The following is a 22,781-nucleotide window of genomic DNA, read 5'->3' on the forward strand; positions in this document are numbered from 1 at the left end:
ACACACACACACACACACACACACACACACACTGAAATGGGCGAGACAGAAGCGGAAGGTGGTTCTTAGCAACAGAGGCCAATTTCATGGCGTTTAGAAGAGGAAGTGATGATAAGATAACATTTTAATAACAACTAAAGGTGACATAGATACTTTATTATGGTATAGTATTTAAATGTATGCCTGAGAAACACATAATATTGGCCCTTTAACCAACTAAGTGGGATAATTTTTTGGAAAGTGAGGACATTTTCCTGGTCCTTTATTTTTATTTTTTAGCTCTACTGCACTCTATAAGTTAGGTTTAGAGCTATGGTGTGAATTAAGTTTTGGTTCAGGTTAGGGTTAGCCATAGTCCAGTAATAGTTAGTTTTAGGGAAAATGTCTGGGTTWGGCATAAAAGCAGTTACCAAAATGAATGGAGGTCAGTACAAAGTCCTCAGTTTGRAGTACAAGGACGGTGTGTGTACGTGCACGTTTTTACTGCGTCGTGGAAACCATTTTCCAAAAAAATGCAGTCCCCATGGGTATGGATGCTGATTTTGGGTGTGGGGTTTAGGTTTAAAACCAAGGTGTGGATTGAGTTTAGGTTAGTTTTAAGGAATGATCAAGATATAGAAAAGACTGGAAAATGAATGGAAGTTAATGCACAGTCCCCACGGAGATATAAAAACATATGTGTTACAGGCAGTGTTCAGAAAAGCATAAAAGATTTTAGAAATGACTGTGAACCTTTCTGTGATTTCCATCAAGGGAGCAGTGTGTGTCGTCTGTCAGCTGAGTTGAGTGACCCGCATGTTTCAGGCTGAGAATGAGTTTCGACCCGTCTGTATGTCACTCCTGAACTCTGTGTTTTCTCCTCAGCCACRACCAGCCCGCTCTCGTCTCTGTTCAGCCTCATTCGCAGCGTGTTGGTGGCCGCTCTGCTGTATGGGTTTTGCCTCGGCGCTGTCAACGTGAGTGCTTTGTAAACTCTTGAGGTTTAAGGTATAAGAGTGCCATGTTCTGGTTTGAGAAATTCTAATTGTTGTGGATTATTGTTTATTTAATTCTGCTTGTTTAGGCTCCGTGGGGGGATGCCCATGTGCCAGTGCTGTTTTCTGTTTTTTGTGGCCTTCTCCTGGCTTTCTCCTATCACCTCAGCCGGCAGAGCAGCGATCCTACCATTCTGTGGTCAGTATCTTCTGTCTGATTGACCTCACTTTTTAACAAACGGGGAGTTTTAAACCCAGATGAGGATACCAGTTAAATGTGACGATGACACTCTAATAAGATGCTTTTTTTTTTTTTGCTTTTCCTTGACCTTATTTGTTACACATCAAGAAAGACAGTGTTAGTATTTTAGCAGTTTTACACATTTTACATATAATTAGTATTTCCAGATGCCATCTAGGCAAATACAGGAAACSTGTGTAGAAAGGAGTGTTAGAGGACGTACTTGTGCTGACTTGCTGTTTTCCTCCCATTATAGCCTGTGAAGACTGATGTTCCAAATTAGCTGTTTGCTGTACAGCGTTGAAATTTCTTTGTGTGCTTTTTACCCCTTTTACATCAGGTCACTGGTCCGGTCTAAAATACTCCCAGAACTGGAGAACAGAACACCAGAAGACCCCCCTGTGGAGATCAAGGACCCTCTGCCTGAGAAGCTGCGTAACTCTTTGGTAAAAAGAAAAAATAAAACTGCCTGTGTAGATTCAAGGAGCTCGTTTCAGGATGGYTTTTTATCTTTTGAAAGTCAACTTTCTTTTTTCTTTATTTTATCTTTGCAGGGTGAAATTCTTCATTCAGACCTCGTCATGTGTCCCCTCATGGCTGTCATCACCTTCGCCATCAGTGCCAGCACCGTTTTTATCGCTCTGCAGGTGAGTTGGAGCGGCGTTCTCGTTCCTGTTCTTTCAGTAACTTCCTGTAATGTCTGTGATGACAAGTGTTCTTAAATTTTTTATTTTATTTTTTTTGCTTCATCAAAAGCCTGCACTCAGCTTCGTCCTGTACATCCTAGCTGGAGTTATAGGCTTCATTACACACTATCTCCTGCCTCAGCTCCGCAAACAGCTGCCCTGGTTCTGCCTGGCCCACCCTGTCCTCCGCTCCAAAGAGTACAGTCAGTTTGAGGTCCGAGGTGAGCGGCTGGTTGATCTTTTCTCTTCACTCACATCAAAACACCTGAACAGCAGAAAAATGTAACTYAAAGACTGGAACATTAAAAGTATTGATTAGACTGAACTGTTTATATCTTTAAATGCCGTTAAATAAAGAAATAATTATCGTTGGCAACTGGTGGGATTTTCTATTTATCGCCAGTTTTGTTGTAAATTTCACAAAACAAAACAATATTTTTAATTTGTGTTTATCAGGTATTTAATTTTTTTCTTGTAAACACAAGGATGAGCTTAGCCCTACTAGCTCACTCACACCATCTGTCCCTGGAACCATATATTCTCCTTTTTAACAGGTTGCCACTTTTCTTGGGCTAACTAACAATATCTGGTCAAAATCCTGCAGTAATAAAGTATAACAACCTAAATAARGCTGTTGAAACAGTCCTGCTCATACTGAGTCCTGAGGTTGGACTCAACCTCTCAACAGTACTATTAAAACTCTCACACTCCACGTCCCCCAACTCTGAGGGGTCTCCTGGGGTGAGGACCTCAAGAGGTAGAGGTCAAAAATAACACACTGCATCTTTTCTGTTGTACTTCTTCCTGTTTGACGATGGCTCGAAGTGTGTGTAGTGATTAGCAACCAGTATTTTTAGAAATTGCAAAATACCCTATTGTGAAATCACCATTTCCTCTTTATTTTCAGCCTGATCTGACAGATTTAAGTGTAAAGTCTAAATGTTTGTGAGTTTCCTCGACAGCTGTGTGAATCTCTCTCTCTCTCTTTGTGCCAGATGCTGCTCAGTTGATGTGGTTTGAGAAACTGTACGCGTGGCTTCAGTGTGTGGAGAAGTACTTCATCTACCCGGCTGTGGTGCTGAACTCTCTTACAACTGAAGCTCGAACAGTTGGCCAGAATCACAAAGAGATGGACATTTAGTGAGTCTACTGTTTTTGTGTTTTCACTATTTTCCAGCTACCTGCCATGCTGTTGTTTGTGGCTGCTCTCTYAGTACTTGCTGTTAAGTGTATGTACAATTACACAACACAAGATTTGTTACATYTTAAACCTCCACCAGGTGTGATGTTGTCACCAGGCTAGTTARTCATAGTGAGTAAGATGCATTTAATCGGTTTCTTCTATTTATTCTTCAGCCACACGATTCAGTAGGTGTTGAAGGAGAACATGTTTWTTTAAAAAACACTATTTTCAGTTTRTAATTTTTCTACTTTGTCTCATAAATATCAGCTGTATCACTGAAAATATACAAACTTTCAGCTGTATGTTACAAACTTTACAAAGTTGGATTTTTTGTTTGCTTTAAAAAAACTGCAGTGTTGAGTCCAGTGTAAAAACATACTCTGAAACAATCATGAAACAACTTTAAGAAAATGACTAAAACAACTGGACCAATTTTACCCAGGACCACATCTGCTGGACTTCTGTCTTTCTGAGGGTAAAGGACACTTTTGATGACCAAAGTAATTAGAATTTGGGCAGAGAAGACAAACGGTTTGAGAGGAAAGTAACCTGTGTATGTCAGCGTGTCCCTGACTTCCTGTCCCTGTCTCCGTCCAAGGTTTGTACAGGGTCTTAAAAAGTCTAAAATTTGAAAATCAAAATTTTAGGCCTAAAAAYAGTTTTAAAAACACCCAGATTTTCATCCAAAGTCTGAAATTTTATTTTGTCAAGTCTTGTTTTTTTTTTATTTTTTACTTTCAGTCATTCCCAAGAAGTGTTGACTGCATAAATAAACATAAAGCACAGTAATCAGAGGTTGATGCYATCTGTCTTCATGAAGTGCTAACTTTGCTACCAGTCTTTGTACGCGTTAAACTACAAATCCCAGGATAACTGCAGGCAAAAATGGCACACTTTACGTCCATATTTTCTACCTCTTTGCTGCTACAACCCTGAGCATACGGCAGCTTGTTCACCCGCCCAAAAACAAAGAAGTTCAGTCATGTCTGCTGCTTGTGGTTTAGACATGTGAAAGTGTGTTTTCAATGAGACTTGGCTGGATATCAGGGATTTCTGCACTCTGTTTGGAAGCGGTCCACAGCACCATTTCATTAAAATAATTTGGTGTTCTTGTATTAAAATTAAATATTCTTTTGTAGCTAAGTTGATAGCAATAAAAGGTTTCTATGTTAAAATGTTTGGGATCCTTTGAATGTTTTTGTTAATGCATCGGTTTGGTCTTAAATATCATTCCTAATGGTCTTAAATTGAAGTTACTGAAACACGCATGAACCCTGTCCGTCTGTTTCTGCAGCAGCCGTGCGCTCTTCATCTCTGTAGCAGGCATGAAGCTGCTGCGTTCGTCCTTCTGCACCCCGTCYCATCAGTACGTCATGCTGTGCTTCACCACCCTCTTCTTCCACTTCGACTACCCGCAGTTTTCAGAGACCTTCCTAATCGACTACTACTTCATGTCCATTCTCTTCAGCAAGGTCAGAACATATTTCATCTGCATTTTTCTTTTTGACAGTTAAACTAGTTTCTCCTTCAGAGACACTTTGTTCAGCWTAAAGGAGAAATTTAAGTTAATTTCTGCTTTAATTTCTGTTGCATTACAAATGCTGTTGTCAGCATGTTTCTTTTTTTTTTCCTCAATGTGTCTGAAAGTGTGATTTATTCCTTGTTCTTTCAGATGTGGGACCTTCTGTACAAGCTGCGCTTTGTGTTGACTTACATAGCCCCGTGGCAGATCACCTGGGGCTCGGCCTTTCATGCTTTTGCACAACCTTTTGCTGTGCCCCGTATCCTTTGGTTTCTCTGAGTTTGTAAAAGCATAAAAGGGAAAAATGTCTGAACTTTAAGTATTATACAYCCTAAGGCTGTTTATAATATTAGGTCAAGTCCAGACATCAGCTCAGRATATTAAGCTATGTTTTGTTGCAGGATTATTGCATAAAATAGCATTTTCACAGAATTAAATGTACATTTTTTTCTCCCTGAATTGTCCTTAACTTGTTTCTTTAGACTCTGCTGTGCTTTTTGTCCAGGCCATTTTTTCTGCTGTCTTTTCCACYCCCCTCAATCCAGTTTTAGGCAGCGCTGTGTTTGTCACCTCGTACACAAGACCTGTAAAATTCTGGGAACGAGACTACAAGTACGTTTGTTATCCAAGCTAAACTGAAAGTACCCTGTTTAACAYCTAATGCTTAATTGTCTTTTATTTCAGCACCAAACGTGTCGATCATTCCAACACAAGACTCGCCACTCAGTTAGATCGCAACCCAGGTTTGTTCTTTCACATCTGATGATCTCTGCATCTTTTTAGTTTGCAGCCACCGGGACGATCTTATTTTTAAWYTGTTTTTTTCTGAAGGTGCTGACGACAACAATTTGAACTCTATTTTCTATGAGCACCTGACYCGCTCCCTGCAGCACAGCCTGTGTGGAGACCTGCTGCTTGGGCGTTGGGGCAACTACAGCACAGGCGACTGCTTCATCCTCGCGTCAGACTACCTCAACGCTCTGGTGCACATCATCGAGATCGGAAACGGCCTCATTACCTTCCAGCTGAGAGGTCTAGAGTTTAGAGGTCAGTAGTTCTAAACCAACAMTGTCAAACTCATTTCACTGACAGTCACATGAGCATTATTAACCTCAACGTCTCATTGGCTGAGCACTGCTAACAAACAATAACTGAGCTCTACGTAGTGTTTCCTGCATAGAAATTGTGTTTTATCACGTCCTTTTGTTAGCACTGGAAAATACTACGTGTACTACTAAGTAAACAGGAAATAAATAAAACAAATACTAGTAAAAGTAAAAGGGTTTTACTCCTTGTTGTATAGAGTATCTGCCATCTTCAGATGAACTCTGCCACTTTCCAACAAGGAATTCTCACTTGAGGGGCGTTCCAGTTTAAATTTACAGCTTGCAAGTGGGAAATTCCCTTTTTTCAGTATAACTGGGTCGCAACAAAAGTAGCCAGAGAAAATGTAGCAAAATGAAGATTTCAGCAGCTACCTTTTAAACTTAGTGATGGGGTGTCATTTGTGAGTAAAATGATCTACATGCAGTATGAGAGACGTAGTTTATGATCAATGCTGACTTTAAAGCAGCATACACTTTATTTTAAGACATTAATACATCTTTGAAGCTCTCGTTAAATAAAATGCTGCAGCCAACCACAGTTTTCTCTAAATGTTCTAAAGTCTTCAATTATCTAAAAGTTACTTTTTTAGTTTTATGCACAAATCTTTGATTCAGAAGGTTTTACCTTCTGGTAAACTGATGAAATGATTTGTTTGTTCTTAATGTTAGGGACCTACTGTCAGCAGAGGGAGGTAGAGGCCATTACAGAGGGGGTGGAGGAGGATGAAGGCTGCTGCTGCTGTGAACCGGGTCATCTGCCCCACATGTTATCTTTTAACGCTGCGTTTGGACAGCGCTGGCTGGCCTGGGAAGTGGCTGCCACTAAATATGTCCTGGAGGGTTACAGCATCAGTGACAACAATGCTGCGTCGATGCTGCAAGTGTTTGACCTTCGTAAGATCCTCATCACGTACTACGTCAAGGTACATCTGATAAATAAAGGTCCTTTTGAAATGTGTGGCCGATTATTTCTTTTAACAGGTTGTCAGAGTCACTTTTACTGATAAAAATTTAATATTTTCTTATAGAATTAGTTTAAATGCTTCCAAAAACACATTTCAAGAGTTTAGAGGGAAAATATAACATTACTACATATTGACATGAGTACTTATAAAATATAGTGCTACTTCTGTACCTTGAATACGACCAGTTTTATTAATTTATTTTATTAATATTCACTATTGGTTTTAAAATACTAAAGATGAAAAATGTTTTTTATGTTGTAATAATTTGTCTCCTCCTCAGAGCATCATTTACTACGTCAYCCGATCCTCTAAGCTTGAAGAGTGGTTGACTAACGAGACAATTCAGGAGGCTCTGCGGCCGTGCCTCGGCTCCAACTACGTGGACAGTGATCCCACCTTCAACCTGAACATCGATGAAGACTACGATCACAGAGCCTCCGGCATCACCCTGTCCTCTTTCTGTTTGATTTACCTGGACTGGGTGCAGTATTGTAACAGCAGGCGTCAAACGGTGAGACCTGCTGCAACATCTGCAGTAAAATCTCACATAGAGCTGGGTTGTTATTGCTTTTATTACCTGTTGAGTTTATTATTTAAGATTTGGCTGCATTTATCCAAAGAAGACTCAAAGCAGAGATTTACTCTTTGAAAAATGACAATGAGAGAAACTAAGTGAAGGTGTTTATCTTGTGATAAACCTTTTCTGTGTAGGACAGGGGTCTGCAACCTGCGGCTCTGGGGCCACATGTGTCTCTTTGGTCCCTCTACAGTGGCTCTTTGAAAATGTGACCAAACGTAATAGATTCTTTTTTTGTTTGTTTGTTTTTATACCCACAACAGAAATCAATTTGTATGCAAATACGTGATCATTACTACTAATACAAAGTAAAACATGTTAGCTCATGCTAGCCTGTTGTTTACTCAAATAATCCAACTTCTTTCTATGATCTTTCCTTCAATCATCAAAATTACCTTTAAAAAATATTAAAAACTACATAATAAGAATTAGAAAAATATATGCCTGAATAACTCAGTTGTACTAGTTTTTATAAAATTAGGTATAAACTATAAATGGTATTTTTCTTGTTTACATGAATCCGGTCTTTTTATTTGTTCTGATGGGTAAAAAAAGATTATAAATAATAAAATCCCTTATATATTTTTTAGTTTTATTATGTCACCTCCTCTGGCCGTAGAGGTTCCCAAAATGACCTCGAAAAGGCCCGCGGACCACCAGTTGATAATCACAGTTGTAGCTTATTTTACAGCTCTGGACACATTTTATTACAGCGTCAGTAGCAGAAACGGCTCTCTTGATCGTAAAGGTTGCAGATCCCCCTGGTCTAGGAGATGCTTTTTACATTGTATGAAGCATTTGAGCTTTTCAGTTAAACAAGCCTTTATTCCACTAACTTTAGTGCATTGTCGCAGCATTTTCCAGACTTGACACCAGAATTTCTATTAAATGTACAGGATTTGTTTTTCTGTGGTTGTTTTGTAGCCGGTGGTTTGTGAAAGAGATTCTCCGCTCGTCATCCTGTGTTTTGGTTTGTGTATCCTGGGAAGGAGAGCTCTGGGCACAGCGTCTCACAGCATGTCTGCAAGGTAAGACCTCCAGATTCAATCTTTACTTGAATTCACGTTCTGCCACGAATTAAGTGTTAATTTTTTGGGATTTGTTTCTTTGTCAGTTTGGAGCCTTTTCTCTACGGCCTCCACGCTCTCTTCAAAGGAGACTTCCGCATCACATCTCCCAGAGATGAATGGGTGTTTGCAGATATGGACCTGCTGAATCGGGTTGTGGCGCCAGGAGTACGGATGTCCCTCAAACTCCACCAGGTAGCGTTTCAAAAGAAAGGAGGTATTTTACTGACACGTCAACCTTTACAGTCTGCCTTCTGTCCAGGATCACTTCACGTCTCCGGATGAATACGAGGATCCCATGGTTCTGTTTGACGCCATCACTGCCAACGAAGAGAAGATGTTGATATCGCATGAAGGTGACCCCGTGTGGCGCAGTGCCATCCTGGCCAACATGCCCTCGCTGCTCGCGCTGCGCCACATCATGGATGATGGCAGCGACGAGTACAAGATCATCATGCTCAACAAGAGGTTCCTCAGCTTCAGAGTCATCAAGGTCTGTTGCATACACTGATTATTGTTATTATTTACTCTATTTAAAGTGTAATAATACAGAAAGTGAGCTTGTGTTTGTGTCTCCCTTCCTTCCAGGTGAACAGGGAGTGTGTGCGGGGGCTGTGGGCAGGTCAGCAGCAGGAGCTGGTTTTCCTGCGTAACCGTAACCCAGAGCGTGGAAGCATTCAGAACGCCAAGCAGGCCCTGAGGAACATGATCAACTCCTCCTGCGACCAGCCGATTGGCTACCCCATATACGTGTCCCCCCTCACCACCTCATACGCTGGGGGGCACAGTCAGCTGCGCTCCGTGTGGGGAGGGCCAGTCAGCCCACACAACATTTACACCTGGCTCATCAGCAGCTGGGACAGGTACGTGTTTCACCTGCTGGATTAAATGTTGAATAAAAACTCATCACTAATAAAACCTGTGGGATCTGCAGGCTGCAGAAAGGATGCGGCGCTGGATGCAACAGCGGAGGAAACATCGAGGACTCCGACTGCGGTGGCGGCTCCACCTCCATCTCCACCAACCCAGCCATTCACACCACCCAAAGTACCCCCGCCTCCAGCCTCCCCCAGCAGCACATCACAACCCTCCAGCCTTCCATGGGTAAGATCTGTTCACAGCTCGTCGTGGAAATCTGATCTCTGTCTTTGTTTAAAGGGTTCTCTGCTGCCGAGTGTCACTTTCACATGTTAAAATTACCGTATTTATGCAAGACAGACTTCAGGATGTTTCAGGCTCTGGTGGGAAAACATTATTTGGGGATGGGGGGTGACACTTGTGGGAGTGTTTGTTGCAGCGGTTCTGTGTGTCTCTGAAAACCGCCCGGTCCCAGAGCAGGAGCCGGTTATTAAATTAGCAAGTTGGATTTTTCAGGACGTGAAACTAGTGTCGTCTTTTCCAGGGTTCCTGCAGATCCTTAAAAAGTCTTAAAAGGCCTTGAATTCATCAATCKAAAAAATAAGACCTTTATTAGCCTTAAAAGGTCTTAAATCAATCAATCTACAGAAGTCTTAAAAATGTTAACACATTGTAAATAGGATGACTGTAGTTCGTATCAAATATTAAAATAATTGGTAACATTTATTTTTTTAAATATTCCCATTCAGATGTTCCCTTTTGACATCACTTCCTGTTATTTCACATGCAAATATCTCAACTGTCCATCTGAGCAACGTGAAATTTGTTTTCTAATATGTTAACGTTGTCTTTCCAAAAATACATTCATATTTCTTACAAAAATTTGATGTCACAGACACTTTAAGGTTTCATCTACAGCAAGCTGGGGTTGAGAACCCACCGTGCATCAAACTCCAAATTTTGGGTCATTAGAGGATTTACAGAAATTAAATTAAGTTTAAAACTGACTGCTAAAAATGTTTTTTGCTATATTTGACAAAATAGTAAAAACAATTTGGTTGAATAATTCAACCAAAAATACTTTCATTCATGAATTTCTGCCAGAGTTTTTATTTTTTGTCATTTGTGTTTATTATGAAATTGGTCTTAAATTTGATTTCATTTGGCATTAAAAAGTCTTAAAAAGTCTTAAATTTAACTTGCCTTAAACTGTAGGAACCTTGTTTTCATTTCCACGGTTAACAAGAAGGAAAAAACAAGTTTTCCTCCTAACCAGTGAGTAAACAATGTTGTTGATATGTTGAACTGTGCGCAACATACAGCAGGTGGGGTGCACAAGAAGAAATTATGATGATTTATCCCCCGTGATCCATTATTTCAATTATATTCAAGAAAATATTGAAACTTATTGCAGTAGTACAATAATAAAAGCAGTTAAAATGTACTCCTGTGTATAGTATGACTGCCCACTTTCTGGATGATGTTTGGGATTAAATTCTTGCATTTTTCATGCAGAAATACGGTAGGATGTTTGTGTTTTCAGTTGCATTAGTTTGTTTTTCTCTTGTCTCAGTAACGGAGGACTAAATTATTTGGCTTTTCTTATATTTTAGGCACAGATTACCCCATCGGCCCAACCCAAAGCTGGCCTCACCACCCTCAGCCTCTCCCATTAGCTCTCCTCAGCCAATCAGAAGGCAGAATGGAGGCAGGACTGCTAACTTCTCTACAGCGAACGTCCTCCATCCAGGGGCTTCTGGGCCAGCAGCTCTCCAGCTCCCAGCTCTCCTTCAGCAGCTCTGTGGCTCCTCCCCCTCTTCCAGGTGCAGAGCGCTTCTGCCCAGCGGCTCTCCTGGAAAACTCAGGGCACAGAGTGGGCCAGCGGAGCGGGCCGCACTACGAAGGCCACTTTGGGAAGTGGAGTTTTTCAGGCAGAAAAGGCTTCAGCGGAGCATCTTCAGTGGAAACAGAAGGKGCAGTACCGACAATACGCACACAGGTGAGGAGACGAGACTGTTTCACTGTCAAAACAACAGACTGGGTCATAAAAATCCTGTTCAAGTTAGATTTTAAATTTTACTTTTAAAGTTTTATAACATCTTCTAAAGCTCCACCCACATTTTATGATGGCTTTGTATWTTTGACTGGTGGAAATTAAAATAGAGACACCAGTCATCCCAACATTAAAGTAGATTTTTTGTCTTTCCTTGAGTCACTCAATGGTCGTTAATAAAGTGAGCATTACAGGAAATATCTGAAACATCTGCTGTAGCCTCAGCTGTGTTGGATCRTTCCATAGAAACTGCTGCAAATAATAATTAGATTTGACATTTTTTACCTCAAACAGATGTTTTTACCTGTTTATATCTGACAACATGCTGCGCTACAGTSGAGTCTTCAGTCAGAACTTGAGACTGAGTTCTGTGAGTCATTAATGCTTCATGGTGAGGAAATCCTGCTCCATGTTTCTCCCTCTGCACAGAGGGAGGTGAGGCGGTCAGATCCACAGTCTGTAGATCCTTAAAAGCTGCCAGAACCAGAATAATACCAAGCTGTGAGCGCAGCGCTGAGGTCAGTGATGATGGACACATGCTATGAAGGGAATCAGGTTTTGGTTGAGTTACTCAGCCATGATGAAGTCTGTGAAAAGGCCTACGTGTTGGCCCGAACGAGCCGGGTTCTGCAGGCCTTATAAAGCCTTCAGCACAGTTATAGATTGTTGCTGTAGAGCCGGTCCACAGCAGGCGGTGAATGAGTTATTGACCTCTTTGCTGTGAACTCTTTCTCATTAGGGGCAAACCATCCCTCTACTCTAAATAAGAACACAGCTTTGTTTACTGTTTACTCATGTGTAACTTCAGGGTCAGGCTCARAAATCAAGTTTTCACAAAACCCACACAAGAGGAGCTCAATCCTGGTCCTTGAAGACCACTATCCTYTATATTTTAGATGTTTCTCTGCTTTGACACACCTCATCTGAACAAATGAGTGATTAACAAGCTTCTGAAGAGCAGTGAAGCAGCTAAGCCCCTGTTCAGTGATACTGTAACAGCTGCTTGTTTGCACGTCWCCAGTGATTGGTCCCCCCACAGATGTGTGAAATCCTCTGCAGGTGTTAAAGCGTGCATGTGCACACAGGTGACTACAGGCTAAAGCTTCTGAACTACCAATAATTACAGTAAACTACAGACAGCAAAGTGTTTTTGTGTCACTCACCCTTTGCAGCATGACGGAGCAAAACCAAAAAATATGTTAAGTTCCAAGGAACATCAGTTTATTCACTAGTTTGGATGTGATCATACAGCTGAGCCCACATCAGGGTTCACAGATCTTCTGTGCACGTTTTCACCAAACACAGCACCCTCTCTCAGCGTAATGAAAGTTTATAGCAAAAAATAATAATAATTTTAAAGTGACAGTACAACAGATCACGTTACATCTGCCTGGCACATTACTGCAGTGGTTCAAAGGAAACAGGTGATTTTTAATTTTTTTTCTTGTTTATTGGATCCAATAAACATTTCCAGAGAGCGGTCTCGTATAAACGGTGCCAAAAACATGCAGGTTAGTGGACCTCGAGGACCACGACTGCAGACTGCTGGTTTAAACCAAAACTGAACAGCCTCTCATTTTGAGTTTAACTGTTTTAGGAATACTTATTTGTCATTTCTTTAGTAATAATTTGTGATGAAAATAGTCATCTTGAAGGAAGCAATTTGACAGATTACAGGTTAGTTGTGTTGTTTCACATTTTAATCTCAGATTTTATAAGATAAGTTATTAAAGCTTCAAAGCTGATTTGGTTTGTTTGTATTTAGAGCTTTTGATGATGCAGAGGTTCTGATAAATAACAGACTAACAACACTAAAACATCTGAAATTAAAGATATACTTTTTTTAAACAGTATTTTCTGTAGAAACTCTACAGCAGACTCCCATGTGAACAGGTTCAGACAGCAGGTTTATTGTTGGGACGCAGACAGGATGTGAATCAGGGGAAAAAAGCACTTTTATCAGATTATAATTCTTATTGTTCAACAGATAATCTGAGTTATCGCTGCTGTTACTGGCTGAGATCTCTTGGTCTTTATTAGAAACAGGTTCTTGGAAAACTCGTGAATCATCTTTTGACAGTAGTTTGCAGCAGTGCTGATTTTCTTTGGATTAGCCTCCTGTGATCTGTTTGATGCGGTCTCTTCCAGCCCGCCCCCCCTGCACCACTACAGGAGGCCGTTCTGACCCAGGACCCGCTGGGAGCCACTCAGACCCTCAATCCAACCGCGCTGCTGGCTTCAGGAGACCCCCCGACCCCGAAAGAGGAATCCACAGAGCTGCCTTTACTTGATCACCTGCGCTGAGCTCGCACCGGTGATGGTTTCTACAATAAAAAAGCACACAGTGGACCAAAGCGGGTCCGCCCAGAACCAGACTCATTCCAGCCTTCGGCACTCATTCTCTCTCTCTCTCATTCAGTGCAACGATTTGTAGATTCTCCCAATGTCCCACTGATACAGGCTAAATCTGGGTACACACACACACACGCTCTGTCTCAACATCTGGTAGCATGCTGAGCTGATGCACGACAGACCAGGGATGATTTGAACCAACCTGTTTTATTCTGAGGTTGAGTGTCGTCATGAGGTTTGTTGTTTCATTCACTCCCATTTTTGTTTTTTTACAAACACGAGCTCTGTGTGTCTCTGGACAAGCTTTGGGTCAGAACAGCGACAGGCATGAATGGCCAGTGCAATTACAAGGGATGGTTTTATTTTTTTATACTGGACAAAGGTCTTGGCGACAGCAGCGTCATTTTTCATAGCCAATCAAAACAGATCAATATGTGACGTATAAAGAAGTGAAGGACGTGTAGGAGCCGTGACGAGCCTTTCTGTTTGGGTTTCATCCCGTTCCTGACTGGACCTGCAGCAGAGTCGGCGCTTGAGGAGCCTCTGCTTCCACGTTTCTTCTCCACTCAACATGTAATGAGCAAGTAAAGAAAGAAAACCTCATCAACATCCAACCGTTTGAGATTCAGGAGAAGAAAAAGACAAACATCCTCCTCCATCCGAGCCAACAAGTGGTGCTTTCACAGCTCGTTTACAGAGGATTCAGTCCCGACTCGGAGCAGAACGGGTGGATCGGGATCAAACAGGATCCTGTCTGACCTGAAGGTGTTGAACGTTTTGTTTTGTTTTACTTGAAGAATCTTCAGCGTTTGAGACTTAAGTTTTCCATCGGGGAAACTGTAACGCCCCGTCAGGATGGATCCAATCAGATCACGGCTCTCCAAACGGCAGGCTGCTGTGGTTCCTTTACATGCAGTACCCCCTGACCACCCCCCAGCACCATTACTGTACTACTGCTTCTGCATCTCCTACTACTAGTAAACCCACTACTACTGCTGTTTCTACAACAGTTACATCCAGCGTTTTAGTTGGAAGGTAAATTGAAAACAAAAAAGTGGACTATTTATTTGAATATTGTCTTACAGATATCTTTTACAGGGTTTGTCTTCACGGTGTGCTGATATGAATTCTACCTTCTGTCTACTGCATCCCCTCCCCTCCCTCTTGTGTTTGCATCAAATCATCTCAGCAGCGATCATGTTTATTTTTTGAGGAAAACGTTTGTTTTGATGGTGTTTTGTGTGGAACGTATGAGCAGTCAGTATGTAACCTGTCATAGACAGCAATTAAAATGCTGTTTGGGGATACTAAGCTAGTCAATTATCAGAACTGGGCCATGACATTGGTAGTAAAAAAGGGATAGTTTACATTATTTAAATGGAGTTTGGAAAGATTAATAAAAAATCTCAGTTTAAAGAAATGGGTTGCATTTCACCAAATTGATGAGCTGATGGCTAGTCCAAGTGGGGAAAAACAAGTGAATCGCTGTCAATCAAACATCTGATTCTAGTTCATGAGCTTTTTTTTTCTACAACTTTATATTTCCTGCTTAAAAATTAAAAATTTACTCCAACTTGTGATTCCCTTGTCCACTGCAGGTAAGATACTGACTGCTCAGAAGTCTTCTACAGAACACAAAGAAAATGTCTTTAAATTTATAACGCAACTGGAAATATTCCTGAGAAGTCACGTTGAAGATGGTCTTTCCCCCCACTCTTGCACTATATTTTTTGACCACTGTGAAAAACTAAAAACTGAGTTTCTGTGGGTTCCAGTCAACTGTAAACACACAACATGAAGCTGTCAGACCCAAGAGTTGTTTGTCTGTCCAGTGGTTTTTAGACTCTTTGTCCAGTTGTCTAGCAATGTGCCATAGCATTAACCATAAACCTGGAGGTTTTTTTATTATTTTCGTCAAATCAAAACAAGAAAAACAGGAAAGAAATAAAATTTTATTCCACATGAAGTCTTTAAAAATGAAACTTTAAAGTGGAGTTTTTATTTTGAGGCGGTTTCCTCAGGTGAGATTAGGTTTTGGAGCAATGCAGGGTAAAGATCCACATCATGGCATTTGCTCAGTTACATTTTTCCAATTTTCAACAGTTTCTTTGTAAAATAAGCTTGTTTTGATGCACACTAACATTTTGTCTGCTGCAGGTAAGACACTGACTACCCACACCAATTTTTTTAAGTCCTTTTTAGAATAAAATCACAATTTAGTGTTCAGTTGAAACAAGACGTCCCTTTTTCCTTGGCTCGGTGTAAAAAACCTGCATCTGTATGAAACGACTTCCTGCTGATGTTTTTCTCATTTAATTTTTACGTTTGAGCAAAAAGTTTTWTTTTTTTTTTTTTGAAGCAGTGAAGGCGTCCGCATCCCTCTCACAATCTGTTACCACCCTTAACTCAGGAAAAACAAACTTATTGATCAGTGCTGGATTTTCTTTTTATTTGTTTATTTCGTACACAAAAGGAACAGGAAGTTGTGCTTTTATTTTTTTTTCTGGGAGTCAGGAAAGCACAAGCTAACAGACAGATGTGGGTGTCGGAGGAGAAATTTTTAAAGGGATTTCTTAATGTCTGAACCTCTGTACAGCATGTTTCCTATATAAATATATATTTAAAATAAATCTATTTTATTATTGGATTTTGGTTTCTTCATCAGAAACACTGAGGTTTCAGAGTGGGATTGTTGCGTTTCGGACCCTTCAGTGTGAAACGCTGAAAATAAACGTGCAGTTTGGGAAGAATTACTGAGAACTTCTTTTGCACAACACCGTTCACCATCCCTGCTTTTTGTTTTCTTTCTCTTCTTTTTGGGAGGCAGATTGTTTATTTAAGAACTTTAGGTCAAATGTTCTGTACAGTTTTTTATGTGACCCCCTTTCTTCTATTTAAATTAAAGTTTTTGTCTTTGTTTGCAAATCATTTGCTTTGAGTCATGTTTTCCTTCACAAGTGTTTAAATTAGACTTATACTGTAAACCCGTGGTACTTGTGTACCCAATACCACTAGAACAACTTCAAACGTAATGATGGTTCTCCAAAACTATAATGTACTACAACTAATTATTAAATTAAATTTTTTTATTTAAACCCCAGACAGTGTGCAGGGCTGAAGGAACTGTCCAAGGTCCTGAAAGTGCTGGAATGTTTCAGGACTTTAGACCAGGGCTATTCAACTGGCGGCCCACGAGTGACCAAAATTTGGCCCGTCAATTGGTTCATTCATCTCTTAAGCCCAAGCCCCCGGTTTTCTACTAGTTAAACATTGACATGTTTGGTAGCAACAGAAACATCAAGGTCTTAGCTAGAATCTGATAAAAAACATTTCTATGAACACTCAAGACAGTTAAAATTACAATCAGTTGAAGATAAAACTGAAAATGAAAAAAATAGGTTTAAAAATATGGCAGGTCAGAAATGTCAAAATATGGTTTGTGTTTTATAAGAGGCTTAATGTGTTATTTTTGTTTTTGATATTTTTATCACTACTTTTATAAGGTGCTGAATGCTATATCCATGATTAAATACAGCAAAATATATTATTTCAAAGGTAACAGATCTTTGTAATACTTTGTTTATTTACATAATAACTTTAATTCCTGGATATTCAGCCCCTGAGCAGTTGACCTGCAGTAACTGTGGACCCTGGAGCAGTTTAGTTGAATAGCCCCTCTTTAAACAGTGTGAAGGACCGAAGGAACTGTCCAAGGTCCTGAAAGTGCTGAAATGTTTCAAACTTTTAGACTTGTGTACCCACTGAGCCCCCTAAGTGGTAATTTCCCACTTACAAGTTGAATTTAAACTGGGACACAACTTCAGTGGAAATTCTCTATTGGAAAGTGGGAGAGTTCAGAATTCAAGATGGCAGCAACTCTTTTAACAGTATTTCTGTATTTATTTTACATTTAGTTAGTCATRCAGGTAGTACTTCTCAGTGTTTATAATGCTGCYTTCCAGTAGTCCTGGGAAGTGGTAATTTCCCTGTTCCCATTTGTAGATTTAAACTGGAACGCCCCCTCCAGTGGTAATATTCCACTCGTATAGTGGAAGAAATGAAACTGCCCCCAGTTTCATTTTAAGATGGCGGCTACTCACAGCTTTAGAAAGTTAACTCCGTAACTTTTACTGTTAATTATCTTCTCAATTTTTTTGTGCATGTTTAATCACTCGCACAAGTAGTGTATTTTCTACTGCACTTATTAAAATCAATGTTTATTTGCATGACGTACATAGTAGAGCTCTCTTTTTGTCATTGTTTATATTCTAGCAGTGTTGTAGCTAGGCTAGGTTAGGTTAGCGGCAACAATACAATCACCTGTCAGCTAACTGGAATGCAGTTTCATATGGTTAGTTGGGAAATGACGTCACTACCATTTACCAGTTCCAGGAATACGATYTAAATGGAAAGCAGCTTAAGAAGACGTGTTAAAACACTGTTCCTATGCAGAAAATACCATGTGGAGCTCAGTTATTGTTTAACAGGGCTTAGACGTAGCAGTGAGATGAAGAATGTGACGTTTTGTGTTTTTAGTCCAAGTCAAAACGTCAAACTGGTCCTTTGAGGACCACCAAAACGCTCACGTGACCCTCAGTGAAAAGGAGTTTGACTCTCCTGTTGTAACACGTTTGCAGCAGTTTTCTGCTTATGACTTGATTTATTGCCTTTTTATGTTTCAGACTTCTAAAATTTAAAAAAGTGGCAACTATAATAAATGATGTATTGGTGATTAAAAAGATAAAATACTTTGAATGATGAACTAAATATTTAACATGTAAAACTTCTAAAAAGGATGAGTTATTTCAGTATCTCAGTAGACTAACATTTTTCTCGTAATGACTTATTTTCAGTATTTTTAAATAAAAACTTAAGTTGTCATTTTTATATGTGAACCATTTGGATCCTGATCATTTTCTATTTCTCATCTTCAATGACTTGTTTTCTTCCCTTGAAATAACTCGACTCGTGATTTAACAAGACATTTTTGTCTTGATAGGTTGCTCTTCAGTATGAGACGTTTCTCATATTGAGATGGTGGCTTTTGTGTTTGAGACACAGCTTTTCTCACATTGAGACCTTTTTTATTTATTTAGGTATTTTTACATCTAGGAAAGCTCCTCAGAGAAAACAAGTTTTGTTATCAAAATCTAAAATAAAACAGCAGGTACAACCGTTCTCGTCTTGGACCTTCAGCTGATGTGAGGGGCTGAAGTTCAGCTGCTACGAACCAACGTCCAAATGGATCCAAAGAGTCCGTTTAAAGTTCTTTGTTTGGTACCACAGAGTTGGTTTTTCAGTACCTGGTGGTCTTCAGACGAAGGAGCGTTTCATCAGAGACGGGGTGTACCGGATCTCGTTGTAACACTCCTCTTCCTCGGCCTTCCTCTCCTTCCATCTCCCATCCTGCCCGGTCCGACGCAGCCACAGAACCAGGACCAGCAGAGCCACCAGAATCAGGCTCATGACCAGAGTGAGCAGAACACCCTGCAGGAGGCCTGAGGGTCCGTCTGGGGCTGCAGAGACGTAAGCAAACACAAAGAAAGCATCAGTTCAAACAAATGGTTCAAAGGGTTAATGATGGGAAGGCTTTAGCCAATCAGAGAGCACGATCACAGCTAAATGTTAACACTGATGTTTGTTTAATACTATAAACTATGTTCTTGAGAAAATGTCCCTTGAGCAAATGACCGAGTTCTGCAGTCGACACTCACGGGTGTAAATGACCAGGCTGACGTAGCAGTGTTCTGTTCCCAGGATGTTGGAGGCGGAGCAGCGGTACAAACCAGACGTCTGAGACGACACGTTGAGGATTTGGACCAACCCGGTCCAGTCCCCTGAGAGAGGGAGACACGTTCAGGTCAACGACTAAAACTTAGCTGTGAACCAGCTGACGGGTCAGGAGATTATTTGTGTGGTGAGACTGTGAGTTAATATCTCTTCCCTCTTAACATCCTTTCAATCCTGCCTCTATTTTTTTTAATCAAATGAAAAATCCCCTAAATTAACTGAAGCGATGATCCTTGAAGAAGAATTCAGGGATTAATTACCCAAAAAATGTGAAACAATCTGGCCCTGATAAAAAACAAAACAGTTAATTTTGTCCAAAATAAAACACTAAACCAATTTGTAAGAGTTTAAAAAATGATCTGTCACTGCCTGATACACGTAGGAAATTTAATCTGTTTCCACATGAGGACAGAAAAAACTTTGGCTGCCATTTTTTCAAGAAGTCATCTTTTGTGTTTTTTGACCTGAATTATGATTGAATTTGACTGTGTCCCAATACCAGTTTGTTTTTTTTAATCACATACGAGTACTTCAGGTACTCACCGATACCAAGTACTTCTACTAAACCTTACAAAATGACTTTAAAAACAAAAAAGAAAATCAAAAACATACAATGGAGTATCTCAGCATCTATACTGGTATTAGTCCTGAGTTTTGTACAAGTACTTGTAAAAATTTTGATATCAAAACATCACTAATTGAGTCGGTCAAACTTCCCAAAGTTTGCATCAAAATATATTTAATTTAACTCTGGAGTCAAAACAACCAACCATTGAAAACTTTGATTAATGAGGGACTTAAATCAGGAGGTTCTGATGGATCATGATTTAAGATTTTAATGTAGGTGCCATGATTTTAAGAAAAAGTAGGTCCTCCCTGATGCAGGTTCTTATAACTTCATGTGTGCAGAATCAGTTTAACTGAACCAAATGACAGCTGCTCATATTGTCATAAATATTCGAAACAGGAGGTTTCTGACAGCTCAGGCTGGAATATCAAATCTGAAACCTCCTGTGGACCTGAGGACTTCAGGTGTGACACTGACCCTCCATATTGATGGGCAGGGAGATTTCCTCAGGGTTCACTTTCTCCCAGCGGATGTCTGGAGTCGGGACGCCCACCGTCACCGAACAAGACAGCCGGACACTTCCGCCCACGTCAGTGTCTCCGTCCCACTTACAGTCGGGCAGTGAGGGCGGTTCTGAAACAATCACACAAACGTTATTTTCCTGGGAGATCCAAACTCAGTTTGTTCAGAGTTATCTACGAGTTTGATAACTACTTGAAAACATTAAAATTACTTTAACTAGAACACCTCCAAACATAAAATATAATGTCAGTTTGCTCCATTTATTCTTTAATGAGCAGTTTTTGATTATGTTATTATAAATTTCTTTAAAAAAACAGGAAATTTGTCCATTTTTGTTTCTACGTGTTTAAGCTTTTTATTATATTATATTATATTGTATCGTATCATATCGTATCGTATCGTGTCGTGTTGTATTATATCATCTCATATCATATCAGTCTTAAAACTGTCAACCCAGGGTCTTTCCTCATATGTTACAGGCCCATAAAAATGTGTGATAATTAAACATTTTGACTTTTGTCCCATTTCAGACAGAAAATGTTCAAATAAACTCCTGAAGGTGGTTGTAGAGCAGGGTGAGGCTCTTGTACCCAGAACGCTGAGCTCCAACTCTCCGATGCCAGGATCTGCGGTCTCTGGCAGGTTGTTGACCACYCAGCGGTAAACTCCGGCGTCTGAGACCCGGGTGTCGTTCAGGAGGACGTCTGCACTGAAAGGAAGACCTGCAGGTTCCCAGGAAACATGAAGGTTTCAGTCCGTCAGTAAAGGTCCTTACAGAGACTAGTTGTAACAGCAGAAATTATTAAATATTTACTATTTATTTATTTTTTAAAATAATATAATGTTGTACGGATGTCATGTTATTTATACCGCAAAGCATTCTGGGTATATGATGACACAAGGTGCTCCAGCTTGAAGGTTCATTTTGATTTCAGCTTCCTTCGGCTTCTATTTAGCTTTTTTCTACAATTTTAGCTATCATTCTGACCACCTTCTTCTAAGTTTTGAGCTTCTTTTGACTTCTTTCTGCTAATTTTAACAGTTTTTTATGTTTTTAGCTACTTTTTTGCCAATTTGAACTTTTTTCATTTAAATTCATGTATTTTGTTTTGGATAATTTCAGCTTCTTACTGCTTAATTCAGCAAACATGCTCTTTCTCTTTCTTTGTGCTAATTTTAGCTACTTTTTTGCTATTTTTGATTTAGCTTCAGCTATTTTTTTAATTTATTCAGCAAAAATCATTCAGCATCAACCATTCACATCTCATTTTTGCAGGAAATGTAAATTCTCTATTATTAATATTAATAATAATAAAATAACAATATCGCAACAGCTCTAAAGTAAATGTATGGCGTTAGCTCTTAAGTTAATAATATTAGCTAACACCATAGCAGTAGTATAAATATGGCGTTAGCTCCATCGCTAATTTTCTAAACATCATGTTTGATCATTTCAACCCATTCAATGTGCTAAACATAGAAACTAATACAAAACATCATTTTATTGTCTTATAGTTTAACTGCAACCCATCATCATCATCATCCCCAGAATGCATTGCGTCAGTGACAAAATGGAGACATGCTAAAGTGAAAAATGTAATAAACTTAGTTTTTAAAGTAATCAGATGTTTTTATGTGTCACAGGAAACTACTTTAACACATGACACGTACCTGTAAAACCCACCCTGCCCATGAAGAAGGGGTCTTCAATCACCTGCCTGTGGTCGTACACGATCACCTGCAGGTCAGTCAGACACAAACACGTCATTTCTCTGCTCATCATCACCACGCGCCATCAGCCTCAGCCCACACCTGGATCGGGGTCTCTGGGTCGGAGAAGCGAGCCAGGGTCAAGATGATGTTGAGTCTGGAGAGGCGGGAGGAGGAGGTGGAGAAGGAGCAGGGCAGGAGGACCGAATCGCCTCGGACCACCTCTAGACTGGACTCCCTCATGCTGACCCTGAGAGCAGCTGGAGACGAGAACGAAAACTCAATCATTCAAACTTGTTGATCAGTGGTCCTAGTTTATTCAGAGATACTTTCTATTCTTTAAAAACCAGTCAGGGTTCAGAGATGTCATGGGGGGGTCGCGATTCAGGCCGCAGACCGCCATTTGGGGACCTCGTTCTGAAAAGAGTTTTTCTAAAGTTCACATTTTATTGTTAACATTCTGCTTTGAACTCTTCGGCTTTCCTGTTGATGCAAAAACTGAATCGGGTCTGCTCCCCCCTCATTACTGCAATAATGAACGTTCTCCTCCTCCTCTCACACCCCAGGCCTTGTGTGTGTGTGTGTGTGTGTGTGCGTGCGTGTGTGC

The 22,781-nt window shown here is 40.2% G+C and overlaps 2 protein-coding genes and 1 long non-coding RNA gene across 5 annotated transcripts in view; 2 read left to right on the plus strand and 1 right to left on the minus strand.

The window, feature by feature from the left end:
• LOC106514060 (pecanex 3) overlaps positions 1–16,512 on the plus strand; it is a 29,115-nt gene extending 12,603 nt beyond the window's left edge. The window contains exons 17-37 of one of the 3 annotated variants that reach the window (XR_001309858.1): positions 865–956; positions 1,064–1,173; positions 1,556–1,661; positions 1,770–1,862; positions 1,972–2,122; positions 2,897–3,041; positions 4,379–4,556; positions 4,757–4,865; positions 5,089–5,218; positions 5,291–5,349; positions 5,438–5,653; positions 6,382–6,635; positions 6,958–7,188; positions 8,179–8,282; positions 8,369–8,516; positions 8,584–8,814; positions 8,910–9,184; positions 9,256–9,425; positions 10,793–11,178; positions 13,381–14,619; positions 14,683–16,512. Coding sequence is in view for 2 of the 3 variants with exons in the window: in XM_014003154.1 (XP_013858608.1) it covers positions 865–956; positions 1,064–1,173; positions 1,556–1,661; positions 1,770–1,862; positions 1,972–2,122; positions 2,897–3,041; positions 4,379–4,556; positions 4,757–4,865; positions 5,089–5,218; positions 5,291–5,349; positions 5,438–5,653; positions 6,382–6,635; positions 6,958–7,188; positions 8,179–8,282; positions 8,369–8,516; positions 8,584–8,814; positions 8,910–9,184; positions 9,256–9,425; positions 10,793–11,178; positions 13,381–13,536 (3,344 nt within the window). In the remaining variant the exon portion in view is untranslated. Of the gene's footprint in view, positions 1–864; positions 957–1,063; positions 1,174–1,555; positions 1,662–1,769; positions 1,863–1,971; positions 2,123–2,896; positions 3,042–4,378; positions 4,557–4,756; positions 4,866–5,088; positions 5,219–5,290; positions 5,350–5,437; positions 5,654–6,381; positions 6,636–6,957; positions 7,189–8,178; positions 8,283–8,368; positions 8,517–8,583; positions 8,815–8,909; positions 9,185–9,255; positions 9,426–10,792; positions 11,179–13,380 lie in introns of all 3 variants that reach the window. The other 2 variants (XM_014003154.1, XM_014003155.1) reach the window with 2 other exon arrangements.
• Positions 16,513–18,291: 1,779 nt separating this feature from the next.
• Positions 18,292–22,781, minus strand: part of zgc:165604 (immunoglobulin superfamily member 11) — a 5,260-nt gene continuing 770 nt past the window's right edge. The window contains exons 2-7 of the mRNA XM_014003156.1: positions 22,277–22,434; positions 22,136–22,202; positions 21,055–21,186; positions 20,420–20,575; positions 19,299–19,421; positions 18,292–19,100 (exon numbers count right to left, since the gene is read on the minus strand). Of these exons, the coding sequence (XP_013858610.1) occupies positions 18,898–19,100; positions 19,299–19,421; positions 20,420–20,575; positions 21,055–21,186; positions 22,136–22,202; positions 22,277–22,434 (839 nt within the window). The 3' untranslated portion in view covers positions 18,292–18,897. The remainder of the gene's footprint in view (positions 19,101–19,298; positions 19,422–20,419; positions 20,576–21,054; positions 21,187–22,135; positions 22,203–22,276; positions 22,435–22,781) is intronic.
• The window catches only part of LOC106514063 (uncharacterized), a 1,984-nt gene continuing 1,352 nt past the window's right edge, over positions 22,150–22,781 (plus strand). The window contains exon 1 of the long non-coding RNA XR_001309859.1: positions 22,150–22,208. This is a non-coding gene — a long non-coding RNA (uncharacterized LOC106514063). The remainder of the gene's footprint in view (positions 22,209–22,781) is intronic.

The sequence above is a fragment of the Austrofundulus limnaeus genome, unplaced genomic scaffold, assembly GCF_001266775.1.
Source record: "Austrofundulus limnaeus strain Quisiro unplaced genomic scaffold, Austrofundulus_limnaeus-1.0 Scaffold17, whole genome shotgun sequence".
NCBI lineage: Eukaryota > Metazoa > Chordata > Actinopteri > Cyprinodontiformes > Rivulidae > Austrofundulus > Austrofundulus limnaeus.